Raw genomic sequence first — 21,230 nt, 5'->3', positions numbered from 1 at the left:
AATTTAACAACAGAATTGAACTATTTAATCATTTATCATAAATCATTAAATGACATACATAGCCGCAAGCAGCCAATATTTATATATTTTTCAAAACCAGTAGTACGGAGTCATAAGCACTACTAAAACACACTAGAATTTCTAAACACAATACTGATTTGAATTACAATTTAAACAATAGCATAATGAAGTAAGATGGTGACTCCGAGGCCTGCGGACGTCAAACATGTATACCTTGAAGTCTCCCGCCGTGCAAACACAACTCTCAACAACACAATCAGAATACCTGGATCTGCATAAAAATATACAGAAGTGTAGCATGAGCACATTACAACGGTACCCAATAAATATCAAGTCTAACCTCGGTAGAATAGTGACGAGGCCAAGATTGTACATAAGAATAAAACCTCAAATTACTAGAGTTGATAAATTGCTTTAATAGAAACATGCATTAATGGAACTGATCAAGGATTTATATCTGAATACATGTTAACTTCACACAATGATGAGCAAACTTTACAAAGTAGTTACAACAGCAGTTGAACAATAGATCTATCACATCACAGATTTTATATGAACTACTAGGAGTACTACTTTCAGTATTTCCTCTACCTTTTACTTTTTCTTTTTGGGGGGGGGGTTTTTTTTTTCTTGTAACAATTGTACCTTAACCATAAATTGATATGAAAAATACACACACACGCGCACACACACATATTACGCAGCAAATCATTGGATTATGCAGCCATTGGCATTCTCGTCGCTTAGGACACTGTAATAGGTGTAAGGCTTTGGCGAGGATGATGATGGTGGAGATGTCGGTGCCTGAAAATACTCGGATGGCAAAGTAGGGGCTGATGGAATAGTATCAGTAGTCGACCACGGTGGTGCTGTCATAGGCAGAGGTTGAGAATTGAGGGGCCGCACCCCACCCCAAGGGGTAAAAATTCTGGCTCCGCCACTGCTTATAGCAGCATGACCACCACAACATGATGAAGAAGCAGCGCAAAATCCACCACCATCGGAATAATGATCATGTGAAAGCACTTGCTGATGAGGTTTATTCATATTGTTTGTAGTACTAATCTCCAAGATTTTATCAGCAGAGTCATTTCTTGATTCTCCGTGGAATGTTAACTTAATAGTTTTTGTAACCTCAACAGTTTGCAATCCTGGAATTCCAGACAATTGCTCTAGTTGTGTCATAATGTCCGGATCATTCAACGGATTAATCACTTTTGATTGTGTGATAATCTGAACATTTTTCGCGCTGTTGTTTACAGGAGTTCCTTGCTCCCATAGGAGTTCTGCTTTTCTTCCAAGTTTTTCTAATATGGTTAGAATTGTTGCAGAATCAACTGTGCCTGAAATAATTACATTTCCAAGTTTTTCATCAATTTTCACTGAATGGACACCTTGGATTTTCAGCAGCATGTTTCTCACTTTCCTTTCACAAACCTTGCAGTGTATTTTTAGCTTGAGAGCAAAGGTGTTTGGAGAAACCAAAGAATATGCCATCGATTTATTTCTAGCAGCAAACATGTACCTTCTTGGTTTGGTGTTTTTTCCAAATAATCCTGGTGGCAAGAAAAGGAAAATAATAACTAAAAATAAAAGAACAATATAGATGTTATATCCAATAGTCGAATTAAAACTACTACTATTTGCTTGTCCTGCTTTGACAAACCTCTATATATTCTTGAAATTCTCTCATAAACATTTAATTTTCGTACACAGCCTTTTTTTCCTCTGCAATATTAACAAGTCAAAGTCCATATTTTCTTTTTCCCAAGAAAAATGATAAAGACAGCCTAAAAGAAAGACAGGACAAAAGAAAGACTTTCCGCTTTTATGCGTGAAATAATGAGATCGTTTGATTTAGTTGATGATAAATAGTTAGATAGGTTTGAAATATTAAAAAATATTTTTAAGTGCTGAATTAATTTTATAAATAAGGAATTATGTGTTTGGATAAAAGTGTTGATATTAATACTAAGCAGTTGATTTTTTGAGGTAAACCTAATGATAAGATTCTTTTATTAAATTGACAAAAATACCCGTAAAGTTTTACAAAATATTATAAATTAAAAACAAATCGTAAAGAAAAGGAGGAACAATGAATATGGAATGAAGAGAAAATTAAAAAATTTATTTTGGGAAAGATATTTTGTGAATTAAACAATATTATTAATGATAACATAGTAAAATTCTAGTCAAACTGAAAGTGTTTATAAGCTGAAAAGTCATAAGTTGGATGACCAGTTTATAACTTATAGGTGAACTTGACTTATAAACACTTTGAATATTTATAAGTTAATTTGACCAGCTTTTAACTTTAATCAAACACCCATCTACTAGAAAAAAAAATATCTGGTGAGAAAATTGTTGGTGGGAAATTGTGAAGAAATAGAAGATGGAAAGATGAAAGGATTATCAGCCAAAAGATTTATTAAATTGTGAAAAGCAACAAGAAGTAAAACAAAAAAGGGAAGAAACTTACCCTTTTAATTGCTTGAGATTCTTGATATAGTACTATAGCTTTAGTTAGGATCAAGGAGAGGTAGGAAAGAGTTGGATTTGAAATATTTATAGATGGACAAGGGCAAAGGATCTAATGACAAAATTGTTTATTGACTAATTCCAACACCACCTTATAATTAATTATACCAAAACGTATAGTCTAGTTCTTTAAGTTTTCTGATATAGATCACTTGCAATATCACAGAAATTTTCATATAATCTTACGTCTTTCATATTACGTAATGTTCATTGCTCAGCTTTAATTATAAAAATATAGGAAAGTGCTTTCATCGAGCTTTCCTCTAAGTCAAATATGACAATATATAAATAAATAAATAAATAAATAAATAAATAAAAAGTAGATGAGTACTATTAGTCTTTCCGTGTCATTTGGCCTTTGTTATACTTTAAAACAAACAATAAATGTTATGCTTGATATGATGGAAGTTATTGCTCAACGAATGACGTTTTTTAGGTACATATTTTTAATAGAAAAATATTTTCTGGTGTTTGATGAATAAAAATTATATTTGAAAAGAATAAATTTTAAAGATAAAAAATAATATTATTAGTAAATGAGATGGTGTTTTGATGAAATTTTCAACTATTAAAAATTAATAATAATTTCATATTATTGAGCAAGTGTTATGGAATTAATGTTGGTATAATCGTAAAGAAAATAACTTTCGTCTGATCATGCACATTTATTTTCGTTCCTTCCTTTAATGATCCTTGGAAATTACTAGCGAGTTCTCCTTTAAATTTTTTCTTTCGTTTAATTATATAGCGGATATAATTATACATATCTTTTGCTCAGGGCGGTGTTTAACAAATCGTGATTTACGTCATAGTATTATATGCATTTAATACGTTTTTGACTATGTTTCTTGCTGCCAAAGTAACCGAATTATTATTTTATTTTTTTTGCCTAATGTGGATATCGAAACGACTGTTTTAACTAAAGTATTCATAAAAATTATATTATTAGTTTAACTTAATGGAATAACAAAGATAAGTTGATGTCCGATCGACTGAGGGACACTCGGTCTAATTTTAATTGATTGTATATTTGAGACGAGCTTGCTGAGAAAACAAAACGAAAAGTTTCTCCTAAAGAATTTCATTTCTTTTCTTCAAAATAACTAGCCATTTATTGGATAATTAATATTAGAATATTCAATAACTGGGGAAAAAAAGTAGGATATAAGATTAAAAAATTAGCTTTGCAATTGACCAGTTTTAATTTTCTGTTTTTCAACTAGATTTGTTCATTACACGTTTAATGAGCCAAAGTTTGACCAAGTTACGCTAAAAGGGTGTTGACAGAAAAATAGAGCATTTCAACTTTATTTCTTGTTTCATTCTAATAAAAGTATTACTTCTTATTTCCTTTCTCAGGTTGTTTTAGTATTTCTTTTCAAAAAGTAACAATTTATTTTCCTTTTTTGGTAGGAATTTCTTTCCTGCAAACGGATTAGTCCAAGATCGAGGAGTAAGAGTTTGTTATTGAAGCCGGGGGACTGAATAGATAAATTTACTTCCCACGTAGCACTAAGAAACAAGTTCAAAATAACCTATGAAGAAATAGCAAAAAAAGAAAAGGCTATTATATTTTTAATTATTTTCCTTGTAGAATAGGAATTTTTCCCTTATTTTTTAAATTATTTTCCTTGTAGACTCATTCTTGATGGAAGCGAATTTGCTGTGAATTGTGATTACTAATAATTTTGGGAGATTGGAAATCCTACTCCTTTTCGTATTGAACTTGGGAATTAGTTTTTGTCACGACCCGAAATTCTCACCTTCAGGATCATGATGGCGCCTAACATTTCACTTGCTAGGTAAGCCAACGTTAAAATAATCTTAACTATTTTTAAGCAAATTTAATTAAATAGAAGTCAATTACTGAAATAAAGTGCGAAAGACCATAAATACCAAATTATTAAAATACATCCCCGAATCTGGTGTCACAAGTGAACGAGCTATTAGAATAATACAAATAAAGGTCTGAATAAAATTCAAGCTATTTGAAAGATAATACACAACTGAGATAAGATAGTAGGGGACTTTAGAACTGCGAACGTTGTGTAGTTATACCTCAAGTCTCCTCTGAGTAGCTGAGTCTGAGCACGTCTATGGTACGCTACTGGGACCAACTCCAAAATCTGCACAAGAAGTGCAGAGTGTAGTATGAGTGCAACCAACCCCATGTACTCCGTAAGTGTCGAGCCTAAACTCGACGAAGTAGTGATGAGGCTATGACAGGACACGTACGTAAATAACCTGTACAAGTATATACAAATACGAAGCAACAATAAAATAATAAATAACACTTTATCACTTAGTAGCCAAATAATTCCTCAACAATAAAATGAGCAACTGATGATATGAAAATGGCACGGCACCACCCTTCATGCTTTTACTCTCATTCCTCCCATAAACTGATAAATAAATAAATAATAATAATAATAATAATAATAATAATAATTGGCACGGCATCACCCTTCGTACTTTAACTCTCTTTTGGCACAGCATCACCCTTCGTGCTTTTACACTCTCTCAAAATGACACGGCATCACCCATTCGTACTTTTACACTCACAAATGGCACGACAACACCTTTCGTGCTTTTTCACTCTTTCTTACCATGACAATGATATTATAAATAATAAAAATGGCACGGCATCATCCTTCGTGCTTTTACACTCTTCTTCACCATGAAAATAATAATATAAATTCGGAAGAGCATTTAAATACGGGGATATACACTTATCAATCAATTCAATACCACAATACCGATTTTACCTTCCAAAATATTCAACAATAATTAAATGAATAATAATTTCACGAATAATGATCAAATAATCAATAATAAACTTAAGCAGGAATATCTTAATTAAATATATAATTATTCACAATAAACAAATTCCACCCGCATGCTTTGACTCAACCACAATGCATAAGTACTCATCACCTCACATATACGTTGTACACACACATTAAATCACGTAGCAAATAGACAAATAAGACCTACTCCCTCAAGTCAAGGTTAACCACGACACTTACCTCGCTTTGCAACCAAATTCAAGATTTCAATAAACCTTTGCCTCGCGAATTCGTGTCTGAAGTCCTCAAATCTAGTCATAATCATAAACAATTCAATATACTCAATACAAAGCGTAGGAATTAATTCCATATGAATTTACTAATTTTTCAGATTAAAATCCGAAATACATCTCAAAAATCATCAATGGGGACCACGTCTCGAATCTCGAAAAAATTTACGAAATCCGAACACCCGTTCCGAGACGAGTTCAACCATATAAAAATTATCGAATTCCGACATCGGATTGACCTTCAAATCTTCATTTTATATTTTTAGAATATTTTATAAAAATCTGATTTTTCTTCCATAAATTTACGGATTCATGATGTAAATGAGTATGAAATCATGAATATAATCAATATAGGATAAGGAACACTTACCCCAATATTTTTTCGTAAAAATCACCCAAAAATCGTCTTACCCGAGCTCAAAATCGTGAGAAGTGAAAAATGGGACAAAATCCCATTTTCAGACTTAAAGTTCTTTTGCCCAGTCATTTACCCTATACGATCGTGGCCAAACTCCCGCGATCGCGAAGCACAAAAATATTTCCAGCATTGTTTACTCTATGCGATCGCGGCCATTCTCCCGCGATCGCGAAGAACAATTTTTCCAACAACTTTCTCTAACTCTTCCGGATAACTTCTAGTATAATGGTCATAACCTTTAGTAATAAACTCCAAATAATAAATGGTTTATTTTTATGAAAACTAGACACCAAGATCTACAACTTTCATGTTTTAGTCATTTTCCAATTCCTTATAGATTTCGATATATAAGCTTTCAAAGTCAGTCATGTGCAATACAAATTTCTTCTTCGCGATTTCCAAACATCTTCTCGGACAGCCTGTAGTATACTAACCATAACCTTTTGTACATAACTCCAAATTCCAAATGGTTTACTTTTATGAAAACTAGACACAAAGAGCTACAACTTTCATTTTTGGATCATTTCTAAATTCCTTATAGATTGCGAGATATAAGGTTCCAAAGTCGGGTCAGTGCAGCAGAAGTTTCCTCTGCGCGATCGCGAAAGGTCATCCGCGATCGCGAAGCACTGGTCAATTTCTCCCATTTTACTCATGGCGATCGCGGACAATTTCCCGCTATCTCATAGCACACTATTGTAGCCAAAAATCAGCAGCTAAAAATGACCTAGAAATGGTCCGAACCCACCCCGAAACTTAACCGAGCCCCTCGGGACCTCGTCTGAATATTCCAACAAGTCCCGAAACATAATATGGACTTACTCGAGATTTCAAATCACGTCAAACAACATCAAAATTATAATTCACACCTCGATTCGGACTTATGAGTTTCAAACTTTTTAATTTACAAAACTTGTGCCGAAATATATTAAATGAATCCGGAATGACTTCAAATTTGGCACACAAGTCATAAATGACATAACGGAGCTATTCGAATTTTTGGAATCTCAATTCGAGTCCAATATCAATAAAGTCAACTTTGCGGTCAAACTTTGGAAATCTTTAGCCTTTATATTTCTAGTTTCCGTTAAATAACGATAATTTGAGATAGGGACCTCCGAATTCGATTCCGGGCATACGCCCAAATCTCAAATCATGATACGGACTTACTAAAACTGTCAAAACACTGATCCGAGTCCATTTTCTTAAAATGTTGACCGAAGTCAACTCAGTTGAGTTTTAAAGCTCTATTTCATATTTTAATTAATTTTTCATATAAAAACTTTTCGAAATATTATTCGGACTGCGCACGCAAGTCGAGAAATAATGAATAGTGCTTTTCGAGGTCATAGAACACAGAAATGAATGTTTAAATTAAAGATGACATTTTGGGTCATCACATTCTCCACCTCTAAAACAAACATTCGTCCTCGAAGGAAATTAGAAAAGTACCTGAGCTGGTAAAAAGGTGTGAATATTTACTCCGCATGTCCGACTCGGACTCCTAGGTAGATGCTTCTACCGGCTGATCTTTCCATTGCTCTCGAACTGATGGATAACTCTTAGACCTCAACCGTCGGACCTGCTGGGCTAGAATAGCTACCGGCTCCTCCTCATAAGTCAAATCCTTATCCAATTGGACTGAGCTGAAATCTAACACATGAGACGGATCACTATGATATTTTCGGAGCATAGACACATGGAACACCGGATGAACCGCTGATAAACTAGATGGTAATGCAAGCCTGTAGGCTACTTCGCCTACCCTTTCAAGAATTTTGAAGGGTCCTATATACCTAGGGCTCAACTTGCCCTTCTTTCCGAACCTTATTACACCTTTCATAGGTAAAACTCGGAGCAATACACTTTCTCCCATCATGAATGCAATATCATGAACTTTACGGTCGGCATAACTCTTTTGCCTAGATTGAGCTATGCGAAGTCGATCCTGAATAATCTTGACCTTATCCAAGGCATCTTGCACCAAATCGGTACCCAACAACCGAGCCTCTCCCGGTTCAAAGCAGCCAACGGATGAACAACACCGTATCCTGTATAATGCTTTATATGGAGCCATCTGAATGCTCAACTGATAGCTGTTATTATATGCAAACTCCGCAAGTGGCAAGAATTGATCCCAAGAACCTATAAAGTATATAATACAAGCGTGAAGCATATCTTCCAATATTTGAATAGTGCGCTCTGAATGTACGTCTGTCTTAGGATAAAATGTTGTACTCAACTCAACCCGCGTGCCTAGTTCACATTGTACAGCCCTCCAGAAGTGCGAAGTGAACTGCGTACCTCGATCTGAAATAATAGACACGGGCACACTGTGAAGGCGTACAATCTCACGAATGTAAATCTCCATTAATCGCTCTGAAGAATAGGTAACAGCTACTGGAATGAAATGTGCTGACTTGGTCAACCTGTCCACAATGACCCAAACTGTGTCAAACTTTCTCTGAGTCCGTGGAAGCCCAACAACAAAATCCATAGTGATACGCTTCTACTTCCACTCAGGAATTTCTAACTTCTGAAGCAAACCATCAGGTCTCTGATGCTCGTACTTAACTTGTTGACAATTCAGACACCGAGCTATATATGCAACTATATCCTTCTTCATTCTCCTCCACCAATAATGTTGTCACAAATCTTGATACATTTTGGCGGCACCTGGATGAATAGAATACCTGGAACTGTGGGCCTCTTCCAGAATTAATTCACAAAGCCTATCCACATTAGGCACACAAATACGACCCTGCATTCGTAGAACTCCATCTTCCCCCACAGCAACCTATTTGGCATCACCGTGTTGCACCGTGTCCTTAAGGACAAGTAAATTAGGATCATCATATTGTCGCTCTCTAGTGCGCTCATATAAAGAAGACCGAGCGACTGTGCAAGCTAGAACCTGACTGGGTTCAGAAACATCTAACCAAACGAACTGATTAGCCAAAGTCTGAACATTTGTAGCTAATGGTCTCTCACCAACCGGAATATATGCAAGACTGCACATACTCACAGCCTTTCTACTCAAAGCATCGGCTACCATATTGGCCTTTCCGGGGTGATACAAAGTAGTGATATCATAGTCCTTCAACAGCTCCAACTATCTTCTCTGCCTCAAATTGAGATCCTTTTGTTTGAACAGATATTGTAAGCTACGATGATCAGTAAATACCTCACACGAGACACCGTACAGGTAATGCCTCCAAATCTTCAACGCATGAACAATGGCTGCCAATTCTAAGTCATGAACATGATAATTCTTATCGTGAACTTTCAACTACCGCGATGCATATACAATCACCCTGCCATCTTGTATCAATACTACACCAAGCCCAACGCGAGATGCATCGCAATACATCGTGTAAGACCCCGAACATGTAAGTAATACCAATACTAAGGTTGTAGTCAAAGTTGTCTTGAGCTTTTGAAAGCTCTCCTCACACTCTTCGATCCACCTGAACGGAGCACCCTTCTAGGTCAATCTGGTCTTAATAGTTGTTCATAATCAATTACAGAATCGTCAATTAACTTCATGTTAACAAAAATCTCGTTTCAAACTTTCACAATACTGATAACGAGATGCGAGGCATAAAGATCTCATAATTATTTACTCGAATTAACGAGTCACATTTAACGATACCTAGACGGGCACCTACCTCGTATGTTAAAACTCAATAATTACAATACGAATTTGGCAAGTATGCACAGAGAATTTCATACAAGAATTTTCAAATAAACCTAACAGGCATGACTCCCTATTAGTACTATAGTACAAATTTAATTTCGCACGGAAGAACTTAAACACAAGAATTTTCATCACAAGGATCTCGTCCTTATATGACTTCCACCGCATCTCGTAGCCCGGTTTAAACATATCAATTTATATTTAAATACGAGGATCTCGTCCTCAGTTTTGAATCGCAAGTAATATGCACATCGTGCCAATTAAAACATTCCATTTTCTCCTTTTAAATAATTTTCGTTAAACAAAATCACAACACATAATGAACCCCATACTGGTAGGGCATATAATTCATAATTTATAATTAATTATCTAGAAATTACATCTAAACTTACCGAAATGAGTATCAGAAAACCACCTTTAGCCTCACAACTCTTATTAGTGACCAACACGGAATGATAGGCGCAGTTATCTCCATAGAATCTCCCAATTGGAGTAAACACATAAGTAGATTATAGAATTATGAAGCTCACTCATAAGTGGAGCACAATAGGAGGACTCGTCTCGATACTCAGAACCGAATCAAGTTAAGAAAATTATTCCTTTATATGAAATCGAGGTCGTACCTATAACAACACCATTTGATGTAGCGACCTCAGCCATACCATAAAAAATATATATATATCAACAACTGGGCCTCCACCTCCAGGACACCCTCTACCCGCCCGTCCTCCACCCCTAACTGGTCGTGTGCGTGGTGTAGTAACTGTAATGAGGCACGTAGCCTGAGCGCTTTGATGAAATATGTCTCTCCCAAGTATGGGACAATTTTCTCATGATGTGCCTAGTATCACCGCATTCATAACAACCCCCTTGCGGGTTTGGCTGCTCATACTGAGTTTGTGCCAGATAACTAGAATAACCATTGTAGGAAACTCATGTCGGTGGTGCATTAAAAGAACTTACTGGAGCACCACGAGTAATCCGATGTGCAGACTAGGCTGGCCGACTGCCCGATCCCCCGCCATAATGATTTATACTTGCATAGTATAATCCACTGAATCCTCCAGTACCTCGAGACCTCTTGGTCTCCTCAGTTTCCTTTTTCCTCACCTTGAACACGTTCTAATATCTTGTCAATTTCTACCACTAGCGAAAATGAAGTATCAGCCTGTAGCTCCCGAGTCGTACAAAATTTTACGATCATAATTGAGTCCTTTAATGAGTCTGTAGACTCGCTCTCTGGCTGTAGAAACCAAAGTAGGAGTATGACAGGCTAACTTATTGAACCTGATGGCATATTCTGACACTGTCATGGTGACCTGACGCAACCGTTCAAACCCTATGCGCCACGTATTACGGAGAGCTCGGGAACAAACTCTTTCAAATATATTTATGATAACTGAGCCAAGTGGGTGGTGTTGCATTGGATGGTCTGCCCTCTTCATAGGCCTGCCACGAACACTGGTGGAGAATTATCTCTCTTAAGGCCAATCTCTTCTTTTGTTATGCTGACTCAACACTGCTGAGTTGACCCATTTCTTAACATATTCTTTGATTCTTCTTTGGGGTAACCCTTACCCCTATTTATTCACAACGATCACAAAAGTAGAGCTCCATACAGACAAATCTTGGCACGAACCACATAGTCCAGAATCTCGTCAACCACTGTACTTCCTCCGAAGCACCCCAAAATCTGCAAACGTGACGTACACGCTGAGTAGACCTTATGTAAATTTAAAGTTGTTTCTCTAACTCCTTTGGCACTGAAGTATAGGATTATTAAGGAGGCGAACATACCGCAAGTCCCAACCTTATCCTCTACAAAATCTCAGGCCTTAAATATGTGTACATTTTTTAGGAACCTTTCAGTACCACATATATACATTTCAGGCCAAAACTGATATAACAAATGACCCCGCAATCCAACCATTGATAGTGGACTCCCCCACTCGACGCGAAGTCATAGGTCACAATGTCTGATAATCCACAATATTAACCTTCACAACTCGTATAAATCAACCAGATGCCAAGGTCTGTTGCACCCCCTATATGATTCACTGGGTGATCTCTCAATACGTCCGCATCTTCAGTCGGAACCACACGTTGAGGCAATGTTTGAGCATCTCTGGCTCCCTCGTAGTCCATCTACGGCATCACGAACCGTCGATGCATAACTGATACCGAGTGTGCAATGTCATACACGAGTGGATACAAAAGAATATGAGATATATGTTTCAAGCTAAATCAATGCCGCACGATAAAAAATGAAAGAAGTGGAATTATTCCTAAACTTTGTAGCCTCTGGAAGATAAGTACAGACGTCTCCGTACCGATCCTTCAGACTCTACTAAGCTTGCTCGTGACTCGTGAGACCTAGGTAACCTAGTGCTCTGATACAAACTGTCACGACCCGAAATTCCTACCTTCAAGATCGTGATGGCGCCTAACATTTCACTTGCTAGGCAAGCCAACGTTAAAATAATATTAACTAGTTTTAAGAAAATTTAATTAAATAAAATTCAATTACTGAAATAAAGTGCGAAAGACCATAAATACCGAATTATCAAAATACATCCCCGAATCTGGTGTCACAAGTGAACGAGCTACTAGAATAATACAAATAAAGGTCTGAATAAAATTCAAGCTATTTGAAAGATAATACACTGTTGAGATGAGATAGTAGGGGACTTTAGAACTGCGAACGATGTGCAGTTATACCTCAAGTCTCCTCTGAGTAGCTGAGTCCGAGCACGTCTATGGTACGCTACTGGGACCAACTCCAAAATCTGCACAAGAAGTGCAGAGTGTAGTATGAGTACAACTGACCCCATATACTCCGTAAGTGTCGAGTCTAACCTCGACGAAGTAGTGACGAGGCTATGAAAGGACACGTACGTAAACAACCTGTACAAGTATATACAAATACGAAGCAACAATAAAACAACAAATAACACTTTATAAATTTGGGAGGGAACATGTGAAGGGGGTTGATATAATAATCTCAGCAGGAGAATTATCACTTAGTAGCCAAATAATTCCTCAACAATAAAATGAGCAACTGATGATATGAAAATGGCACGGCATCACCCTTCGTGCTTTAACTCTCTTTTGGCACGACATCATCCTTCGTGCTTTTATACTCTCTGAAAATGACACGGCATCACCCTTCGTGCTTTTACACTCACAAATATCATGGCAACACCCTTCGTGCTTTTACACTCTTCCTTACCATGACAATGATATTATAAATAATAAAAATAGTACGGCATCACCCTTCATGCTTTTACACTCTTTCTCACCATGAAAATAATAATATAAATTCGGAAGAGTATTTAAATGCGGGGATATACACTTATCAATCAATTCAATACCAGAATACCGATTTCACCTTCCAAAATATTCAACAATAATTAAATGAATAATAATTTTACGAATAATAATTAAATAATCAATAATAAACTTAAGCAGGAATATCTTAATTAAATAGGCAATTATTCACAATAAACAAATTCCACCAAATTTTTTCTTCGCGATTTCCCAACATCTTCCCGGACAACCTGTAGTGTACCAACCATAACCTTTTGTACATAACTCAAAATTCAAAATGGTTTACTTTTATGAAAACTAGACACAAAGAGCTACAACTTTTATTTTTGGATCTTTAAATTCCTTATAGATTGCGAGATATAACCTTCCAAAGTCGGGTCAGTGCAATAGAAGTTTCCTCTACGCGATTGCGAAAGGCCATCCGCGATCGCGAAGCACTGGTCAATTTCTCACATTTTACTCATCGCGATCGCGGACAATTACCCGCTATCGCATAGCACACTGTTGTAGCAAAAAATCAACAGCTAAAAATGGCCTAGAAATGGTCCGAAATCACCCCGAAACTCGAGCCCCTCGGGACCCCGTTCGAATATTCCAACAAGTCCCGAAACATAATACAGACTTACTCGGGGTTTCAAATCACGTCAAACAATATTGAAATTACAATTCACACCTCGATTCGGACTTATGAGTTTCAAACTTTTCAATTTACAAAACTTGTACCGAAACATGCTAAATGAATCCGGAATGACTTTAAATTTGGCACACAAGTCATAAATGATATAACGGAGCTATTAAAATTTTCGGAATCTCAATCTGTGTCCAATATCAATAAAGTCAACTCTGCGGTCAAACTTTGGAAATCTTTAGCCTTTATATTTTTAGTTTCCGTTAAATAACGATAATTTGAGATAGGGACCTCCGAATTCGATTCCGGGCATACGCCCAAATCTCAAATCACGATACGGACCTACTGAAATTGTCAAAATACTGATCCGAATTCGTTTTCACAAAATATTGACCGAAGTCAACTTAGTTGAGTTTTAAAGCTCTATTTCACATTTTAATCAATTTTTCATATAAAAACTTTTCGGAAAATTATTCGGGTGCACGCAAGTCGAGGAATAGTGCATAGTGCTTTTCGAGGTCATAGAACACTTAAATGAATGTTTAAATTAAAGATGATATTTTGGGTCATCACAGTTTTTGACGAAATTCTTTTTTTCTTTAAATCTTTATATATTGCTTATTGTTATTCGAAGTTGATTTATTTCATCTATCAATTATTACCAAGTTAGAATCTAAGCTTTTTCGTCTTCAATTCATTCAGGAATTTCTATATTCTACAACGATTAACATACCCAATGTATTTTTACACGTGAAGTCTGGAAGGATACGCAAACCTTACCCTACCTTGTAGAGATAAAGAAGTTTTTTTCCAATAAACCCTCGGCTAAAGAAAAATATTAAGAAAGGAATTTTCATATTCTATTTTACTAATTAGTTTTGGTAAACATATAAAAAAAAAGAAGGAAAAATTGCTTATTGTTATTCGAAGTTGATTTATTTCATCTATCAATTATTACCAAGTTAGAATCTAAGCTTTTTCATCTTCAATTCATTCAGGAATTTCTATATTCTATAGCGATTAACATACCCAATGTATTTTTACACGTGAAGTATGGAAGGGTACGCAAACCTTATCCTACCTTGTAGAGATAAAGAAGTTTTTTTTCAATAAACCCTCGGCTAAAGAAAAACATTAAGAAAGGAATTTTCATATTCTATTTTACTAATTAGTTTTGGTAAACATATAAAAAAAAATTGCTTATTATTATTCGAAGTTGATTTATTTCATCTATCAATTATTACCAAGTTAGAATCTAAGCTTTTTCATCTTCAATTCATTCAGGAATTTCTATATTCTACATCGATTAACATACCCAATGTATTTTTACACGTGAAGTCTGGAAGGGTACGCAAACCTTACCCTACCTTGTAGAGATAGAATTTTTTTTTTTCAATAACCCTCGGCTAAAGAAAAACATTAACAAAGAAATTTTCATATTCTATTTTATTAATTAGTTTTGGTAAACATATAAAAAAAAGAAGAAAAAATGATATTGTAAAGCCGCTGTAAAAATAATAGCCGAAATATATATATATATATATATATATATATATATATATATCTGTATGTTATATATACATACAAAAAATATATATATTTTATACATTTTTTCGGCTACCAGATGTAAATTATTTCTTGCACGGGCTAAACGTGATAATATCCCAAAAAGAAGTGTTTGGGGGCCAGTGAATTGAAGGATTTGAGCCCAAATACCCAATAGTCAGTTTGGGCCGACAATTTCCAAAATTCTAATTGATGCTCAGACGTTCTTCGTCACCAGATTTGATTGACCGACCACCACTCTCTTTGCGCTGCGAAATTGCTATTTTCTCCGGCGCCGATCTATTTCTCCGGCGAAATCCAGTAGTAAGTTCCTTTCTTTGTTTCTACAGCATCCTATTTTCTGTTTCTTATAATTTCTAATGGTAGAATAATATTTGTGGGTTGATTGCAATGGTAAAAGAAGCCTGAAACTTCAATTGTTTTAGTTATTTCTGATTTCTAGAAGTTAATTTGTGTTTGCCGTAATTTCTCCAGAATAATTTGGTGTACATTAATTTGCCCTTAATTTTACTAAATTTCTGATAATTTCTCTCTCGAAAAAAAGAAGGAAAAGTTGGAATTTTGGTCATAGCTAGTGGAACAGGAAAGACATGTATCTTTATTCAATGTTTCTCCCCAGAAAAAGAGAAGAATTCCCCTTACTTTCTTTGGTTTGCACTTGTTGCTCGCCCAGCAGCATAAATGAATTTGGAATTTTGTTTTTTGGGGTAAAATCTTAGGCTCAATAAGTTTATCAGAGCGTGCATAAGTTCCAAAGATCAAACCGTTTGATTAGACACATGTTTCAAATCATTTACCAAATCCACCTAATGGTCTATTCAACAAATTCAATTTCTACCTATTTTAAATCTCAGCATCTGGAGTCAATTGAGTTAGAGTTGCCTTTGAATTTAAATCACTCTGCGCTAACAATCCTTTGAGCTGTCATTGATGCTTTACACTTTCTGCCATAAGTTACTATGTTAGGAAACTATTAATCTATTATATTTGAACCAAAAACTCAACTGACTCTTTCCTCAAACTAGCAGCATATATTTTATAGATACATGCTTTTATATCTGCAAATGTATTTATAAATTGATGTTGGCCTTTTTGTTTCTCCAGGTAGTTGTTAAGACGCCCATCGATTTGAACTTCGTCCATCTCAATCCCAAATTCAAATGGGGAAAAACGATTTCTTGACCCCGAAGGCAATTGCCAACCGCATAAAAGCTAAGGGCCTTCAGAAGCTGCGATGGTACTGCCAGATGTGCCAGAAACAATGTCGAGACGAAAATGGATTCAAGTGCCACTGCATGAGCGAGTCCCATCAGCGTCAAATGGAAATCTTCGGTCAAAACCCTAATCGCATTGTCGGCGGCTATTCGGAGGAATTTGAGAGCTTATTCCTTGAACACATGAAACGCAGTCACCGCTTCAGTCGTGTGGCCGCAACTGTTGTGTACAATGAGTATATCGCTGATCGCCACCATGTCCATATGAATTCCACTCAATGGGCAACATTAACTGAGTTTGTTAAGTACTTGGGAAAAACCGGAAAGTGTAAAGTTGAGGAAACGCCGAAAGGGTGGTTTATTACATACATTGATAACGATTCAGAGACTCTCTTCAAGGAAAAAATGAAAAATAAGAGAATTAGGGCTGATTTAGCGGATGAAGAAAAGCAGGAAAGGGAGATTAAGAAGCAAATAGAGCGTGCCGAGCAGTTGATGGGTGGAGGACATGTGGATGGTAGTGAGCAGCAATTAGAGTTGCAACCAAAACCCTTGGATAAATCTGAGACTGATCAGAAGATCAAGTTAACGCTAGGGTCATCGTCGAAATCATTTGTTAAAGAGAGAGCAGAAAGCTCAAGGCTCGTTTTTGATGAGATACATAATGAGAAGAGCGTAAAGGGTAGCAAGGATGGGGGAAAAGGTGGTAAGAATGGTATAGGTGGAGGTAAATCGGTGTTGGATGAGTTAATGAGAGAGGAAGAGCAAGCGAAAGAGCGGAGTAATAGGAAAGATTACTGGTTATGCGAGGGGATAATTGTGAAGGTAATGAGCAAGGCTTTGGCTGACAAGGGTTACTATAAGCAAAAGGGTGTGATTCGTAAGGTTATTGATAAGTATGTTGGGGAGATTGAGATGCTTGAAAATAAGCATGTTCTAAGGGTTGATCAGGAAGAGCTTGAGACTGTAATTCCTCAAATTGGAGGTCTTGTGAGAATAGTTAATGGTGCATATCGTGGATCAAATGCTAGACTATTAGCAATTGATACAAATAACTTTTGTGCTAAAGTACAAATTGAGAGAGGAATATATGACGGGAAGATTCTCAAGGCTACTGATTATGAAGATATATCCAAATTGGCTCAATAACAGGGACAAAGGATGCCGAAGGACTAATATTAGTCAAAAAATTCTTGTACTTCTTATTGTACTTTGCAAGACCGCTTGGTTCGATGTCAATTATACATTATTGCTAATACTGGTTTCTTCATAAGTGATGGTTGTCTCTAGTTTTCATTTCTTCTGTCTTTGTTTTTGGTGTTTTTCTTTTTGATAAGTTGTCAATCGTTTGTGATGCCAGCATGCTCTTATATGGTTGTTGATGTTGTATTTTTGGGAACAATAGTGTTGTTTCACATCTCCAGGGTTCAGCTATATTTTATGTTTAGAAGAAGCTGCCCATCCTTTCTTCAATCTGTTGGTCTTGCAGATATGCATGTCAATTTGAAATTCGCGAGTGTGTTAGGCAATCACTGAATGTTGAAGAACTAAAAAGAAAGGTTCTCCTCCGGGATGGTGGATGGTTTTGTATTTTCGCTTGTTAAATTATTCATTGATATGCTGCTTGTCTATTCATACTATTTATTCACTGAAAGTTAATTCAACTCCTCAAAGTTGAGATTGGAAGAGAAGCGACTGCTTCTTGTTAGGATTACTTTCGCGTTGCTGTTTGAAACACACACTTTTCTAAGGTGCACGGCTTCACTTTAACTTAGCTTTCAGATTGAATCTGAAGCCTTATGCAGGTTTCATCTGCACATAATCTTTTGCTCTATCAGAAATGCTACCACTATTAAGATATCTCTCTCATGTAGCTCAATTTTCATAATTGCCATGTATGGACAAAAGGGTTCAGCTGTAGAAATAGAAGGATCCTAGTCCTGGACATATAAGATTATTGATTCCTAACATTTAGTAGTCTTTTCAAATACTGCTTTGAATTCATCTGTAACATGCATAAGGAGCGATGGATTTGGAAGCCAGCAAGTATAGTATGATGATGACCTGATAGGCTCTTGGTACTGTATCCACTTGGCCTGGGAGATTGCTATCACTTTTCAAGTGTTCTTTTTTTCCTGCTTAATAAGGCAGTCACAATAAAAGGGATTTTTCAAAGATAACTTTGGGCAGCAAGGAGTTTTTGTTATATTCCTTCATTCTTGGAACATGTCGTCCCCTCCCCCCTCTTCTCCTTCTTGTGACTACTGAATGCATGATATAAGAGGAAATCCGTGATACTTTCTTCCCTTTGCTTTTGGGAATAGATGCCTCTTCTTTCTTGAAGATAACTCGTGGGTTCCTCATTTAGATGACAGAACTACTATAGTTGAAATCGATGACTTCTTATGAATATTGAGAATTTCATCTTCTGTGTTATGAGCGAACTTTCTTTGACATGAATCGTGATATGAATTTCCAACTATGAAGTATCAATGCATGTATTTCTCCTGATCTGCTGCCTTATGTTTGTGGCACTGATGGAACCTGATCTTTTCTTTAAAATATTCAACTTATAGTGTCTTTTGTTAGATATTAATTTTATCGTGTTCTGCTGGTATTCATAACTGTGCTTAGTTGTTAGCTAGACCATATGGTTCTTTATCTATTGGCAACAATGCTAATTCTACCTCTGTATATAGCAACTCTTAGTGCTCTCCTATTTAAGCTGACCAACCTTACTGTAGTATGTTCGAGCTCTTTACTCCTATTACTTGATGTCATTGGAGATATCAACAAGCTTAAACATTCAACAATTCGAGGAATGATATAGAAAACTTGGCACCCGATATCCTAGTATTTTGTGACTCCCTTACACAGGTACTTATTTGCTTATTTGTTCTGTTTTATTGCAGCATCAGAGAACTTGTTTTGAAGTCGTTTGGATGATGTTGAGATGTTCTATTATGCAATCTAAAATTTCTTTCAATTTTGTTATTTGATGGAAAGTGGACCATTCTGGATTCCAAATTCACTTTTTAGAGTCAGTTGATCCTATGGCTTTTGTCATCAGCAAGGTGACAGTCCATATGGGACTTCATATTCTTATATTATACAAGTCTTTATTGGTCAGTATTCATTGTGAGCTTACAGTTTCAAACATCAACGGCACTATACATCTAAAGAACAGTTGTGTTGTGGTCAATATGGAACTTTGTGTTTTCTGTCATAACTGCCAGTCTGCCACTTATGGTGGTGCTGGAACTTTTTCTGGGAGTTCTGATGCTGGGAAAATGAGCAAACTAGAAGTGTAGTTTCCCAAAGTAGAAGGCTAAAACCGAGGTGTCATCACAAACTATCTTTAGCCAGCCTTAGAGAAACAAACGTATTCTGGCCTATGATTTAAGGATTAGGTAATTATTTTATGCAATTGCTAACAGATCCTGCGTACTAGAAGAACCAGAGAAGGGGACTTAAAATTTGCGATTTTTCTCCATAGAGCACAATTTGTTTAATGAAATTCAGAGATTACACAAATCAACCTCTTTGTTTTTTTGTCTATCTTAAGAAAAATGCCTTGGGTGTATACGCCTGCTGACAGTCGCCAAAAGTTGGTGTTTTTGTTTTGATAAGTCTTCAGCATTTGTGATGCCACTGCTCTTATATGGTGGTTGATCTTGTATTTTGGGAACAATAGTGATGTTTCACATCTAGAGGTTCAGCAATATTTTAAGTTTAGAAGAATCTGCATCCTTTCTTGAATCTGTTCTCCTTGCAGATATGCATGTTGCTCTGGAATTCGCAAGTCCCGTGTTAGGCATAAGGTATGTTTATTTATAATTGACATGCGGCTTGTCTGTTCATACTATTCACTGAAAATTTAATTCAACTCCTCAGTGTTGAGGTTGGAAGAACCAATCGCTTCTTGTTGAGATTACCTTCACGCACACTTATTTTCAGCGCTTAGCTTCACCCAAACTTGGCTTTCAGATCAAATCTGAAGCCTTCTGCAGGTTGCATCTGCGTGTGATCTCTTCTCCAACACTCTCTCATGTAGATCAGTTTCATAATTACGACGTATGGACAAAAGGGGCCAGCTCTAGAAGTATAGGGATCCTAGTCCTCAACAGACAATCAACAAGGTGATAGTGAAGAGGGGACTTATGGTTTCCTTATATTGTACTAGTCTTTGTAGTCTGGCATTCATCCTAAGCTTACAAGTTCGAAATTCAAAGGAACTATGCATTTAAAGAACAATTGTGTTGTGATCGATATGGAATTTCGTCGTTTTCTGGAGGTCGAGAGTGATCCAATTAGAATTGTAGCTGCCACTTGTGGTGGTGCTGGAACTTTTTGTGGGAGCTCTGAAGCCTGGCATCTTCACTCTTCAATGATCTTTTATGTTGTTGAACATGCTTCGATCTCTGCATTAAATATCAAGTTGAGTAACTCTCAAGGTATGGCCTAGCGTCAATAAAGTGGGTGAAAATCATGAGAGATTGTCCTGATAAAAAAAAATCATGAGAGATCAAGGTTCAAATTTCAGCAGAGATAAAATGGTACGTGATTTCTTCTCATCTATCTACTCGGTGACGGTTAGTGAGAAGTAATAAGAACAGTACATGATTTCTTCATTTGTCTACTCGGTAACTTTGTTAGTGGAAAGTAGCAGTGGAATAGTCGAGGTGGGGCGAGTTGGTCTATGTACTACCATTGTTTAGAAAAGGAAGTATCAAGTTGAGTTAACT

The 21,230-nt window shown here is 36.3% G+C and overlaps 2 protein-coding genes across 3 annotated transcripts; one reads left to right on the top strand and one right to left on the bottom strand.

The window, feature by feature from the left end:
* Nucleotides 1-636: 636 nt before the first annotated feature.
* LOC108946656 (uncharacterized) lies at nucleotides 637-2,620 on the bottom strand. Of its 2 annotated transcripts, none has more exons than XM_018773772.3 (2): nucleotides 2,501-2,620; nucleotides 637-1,577 (listed from the first exon to the last, which is right to left on the bottom strand). In XM_018773772.3, exon 2 carries the CDS (start codon nucleotides 1,540-1,542, stop codon nucleotides 730-732), a length of 813 nt encoding a protein of 270 aa, XP_018629288.1. In that variant the 5' UTR covers nucleotides 1,543-1,577; nucleotides 2,501-2,620; the 3' UTR covers nucleotides 637-729. The 2 variants fall into 2 exon arrangements, with proteins under 2 accessions (XP_018629288.1, XP_070058150.1); XM_070202049.1 differs by lacking the exon at nucleotides 2,501-2,620 and adding an exon at nucleotides 1,688-2,051.
* Nucleotides 2,621-15,400: 12,780 nt separating this feature from the next.
* On the top strand, nucleotides 15,401-17,781 carry LOC104105104 (KIN17-like protein). Its single transcript, XM_009613344.4, has 2 exons — nucleotides 15,401-15,574; nucleotides 16,376-17,781. The coding sequence occupies exon 2, from the start codon at nucleotides 16,432-16,434 to the stop codon at nucleotides 17,632-17,634; it is 1,203 nt and encodes a 400-aa protein (XP_009611639.1). The 5' UTR covers nucleotides 15,401-15,574; nucleotides 16,376-16,431; the 3' UTR covers nucleotides 17,635-17,781.
* Nucleotides 17,782-21,230: the final 3,449 nt, after the last annotated feature.

The sequence above is a fragment of the Nicotiana tomentosiformis genome, chromosome 5, assembly GCF_000390325.3.
Source record: "Nicotiana tomentosiformis chromosome 5, ASM39032v3, whole genome shotgun sequence".
Classification (NCBI taxonomy): domain Eukaryota; kingdom Viridiplantae; phylum Streptophyta; class Magnoliopsida; order Solanales; family Solanaceae; genus Nicotiana; species Nicotiana tomentosiformis.
This window is presented reverse-complemented; position numbering and strand designations above follow the sequence as displayed.

Excerpts from the sequence above, each read along its gene's own strand:
- LOC108946656 (XM_018773772.3), bottom strand. The coding sequence starts at position 1,542 with ATGTTTGCTGCTAGAAATAAATCGATGGCATATTCTTTGGTTTCTCCA.
- LOC104105104 (XM_009613344.4), top strand. The coding sequence starts at position 16,432 with ATGGGGAAAAACGATTTCTTGACCCCGAAGGCAATTGCCAACCGCATA.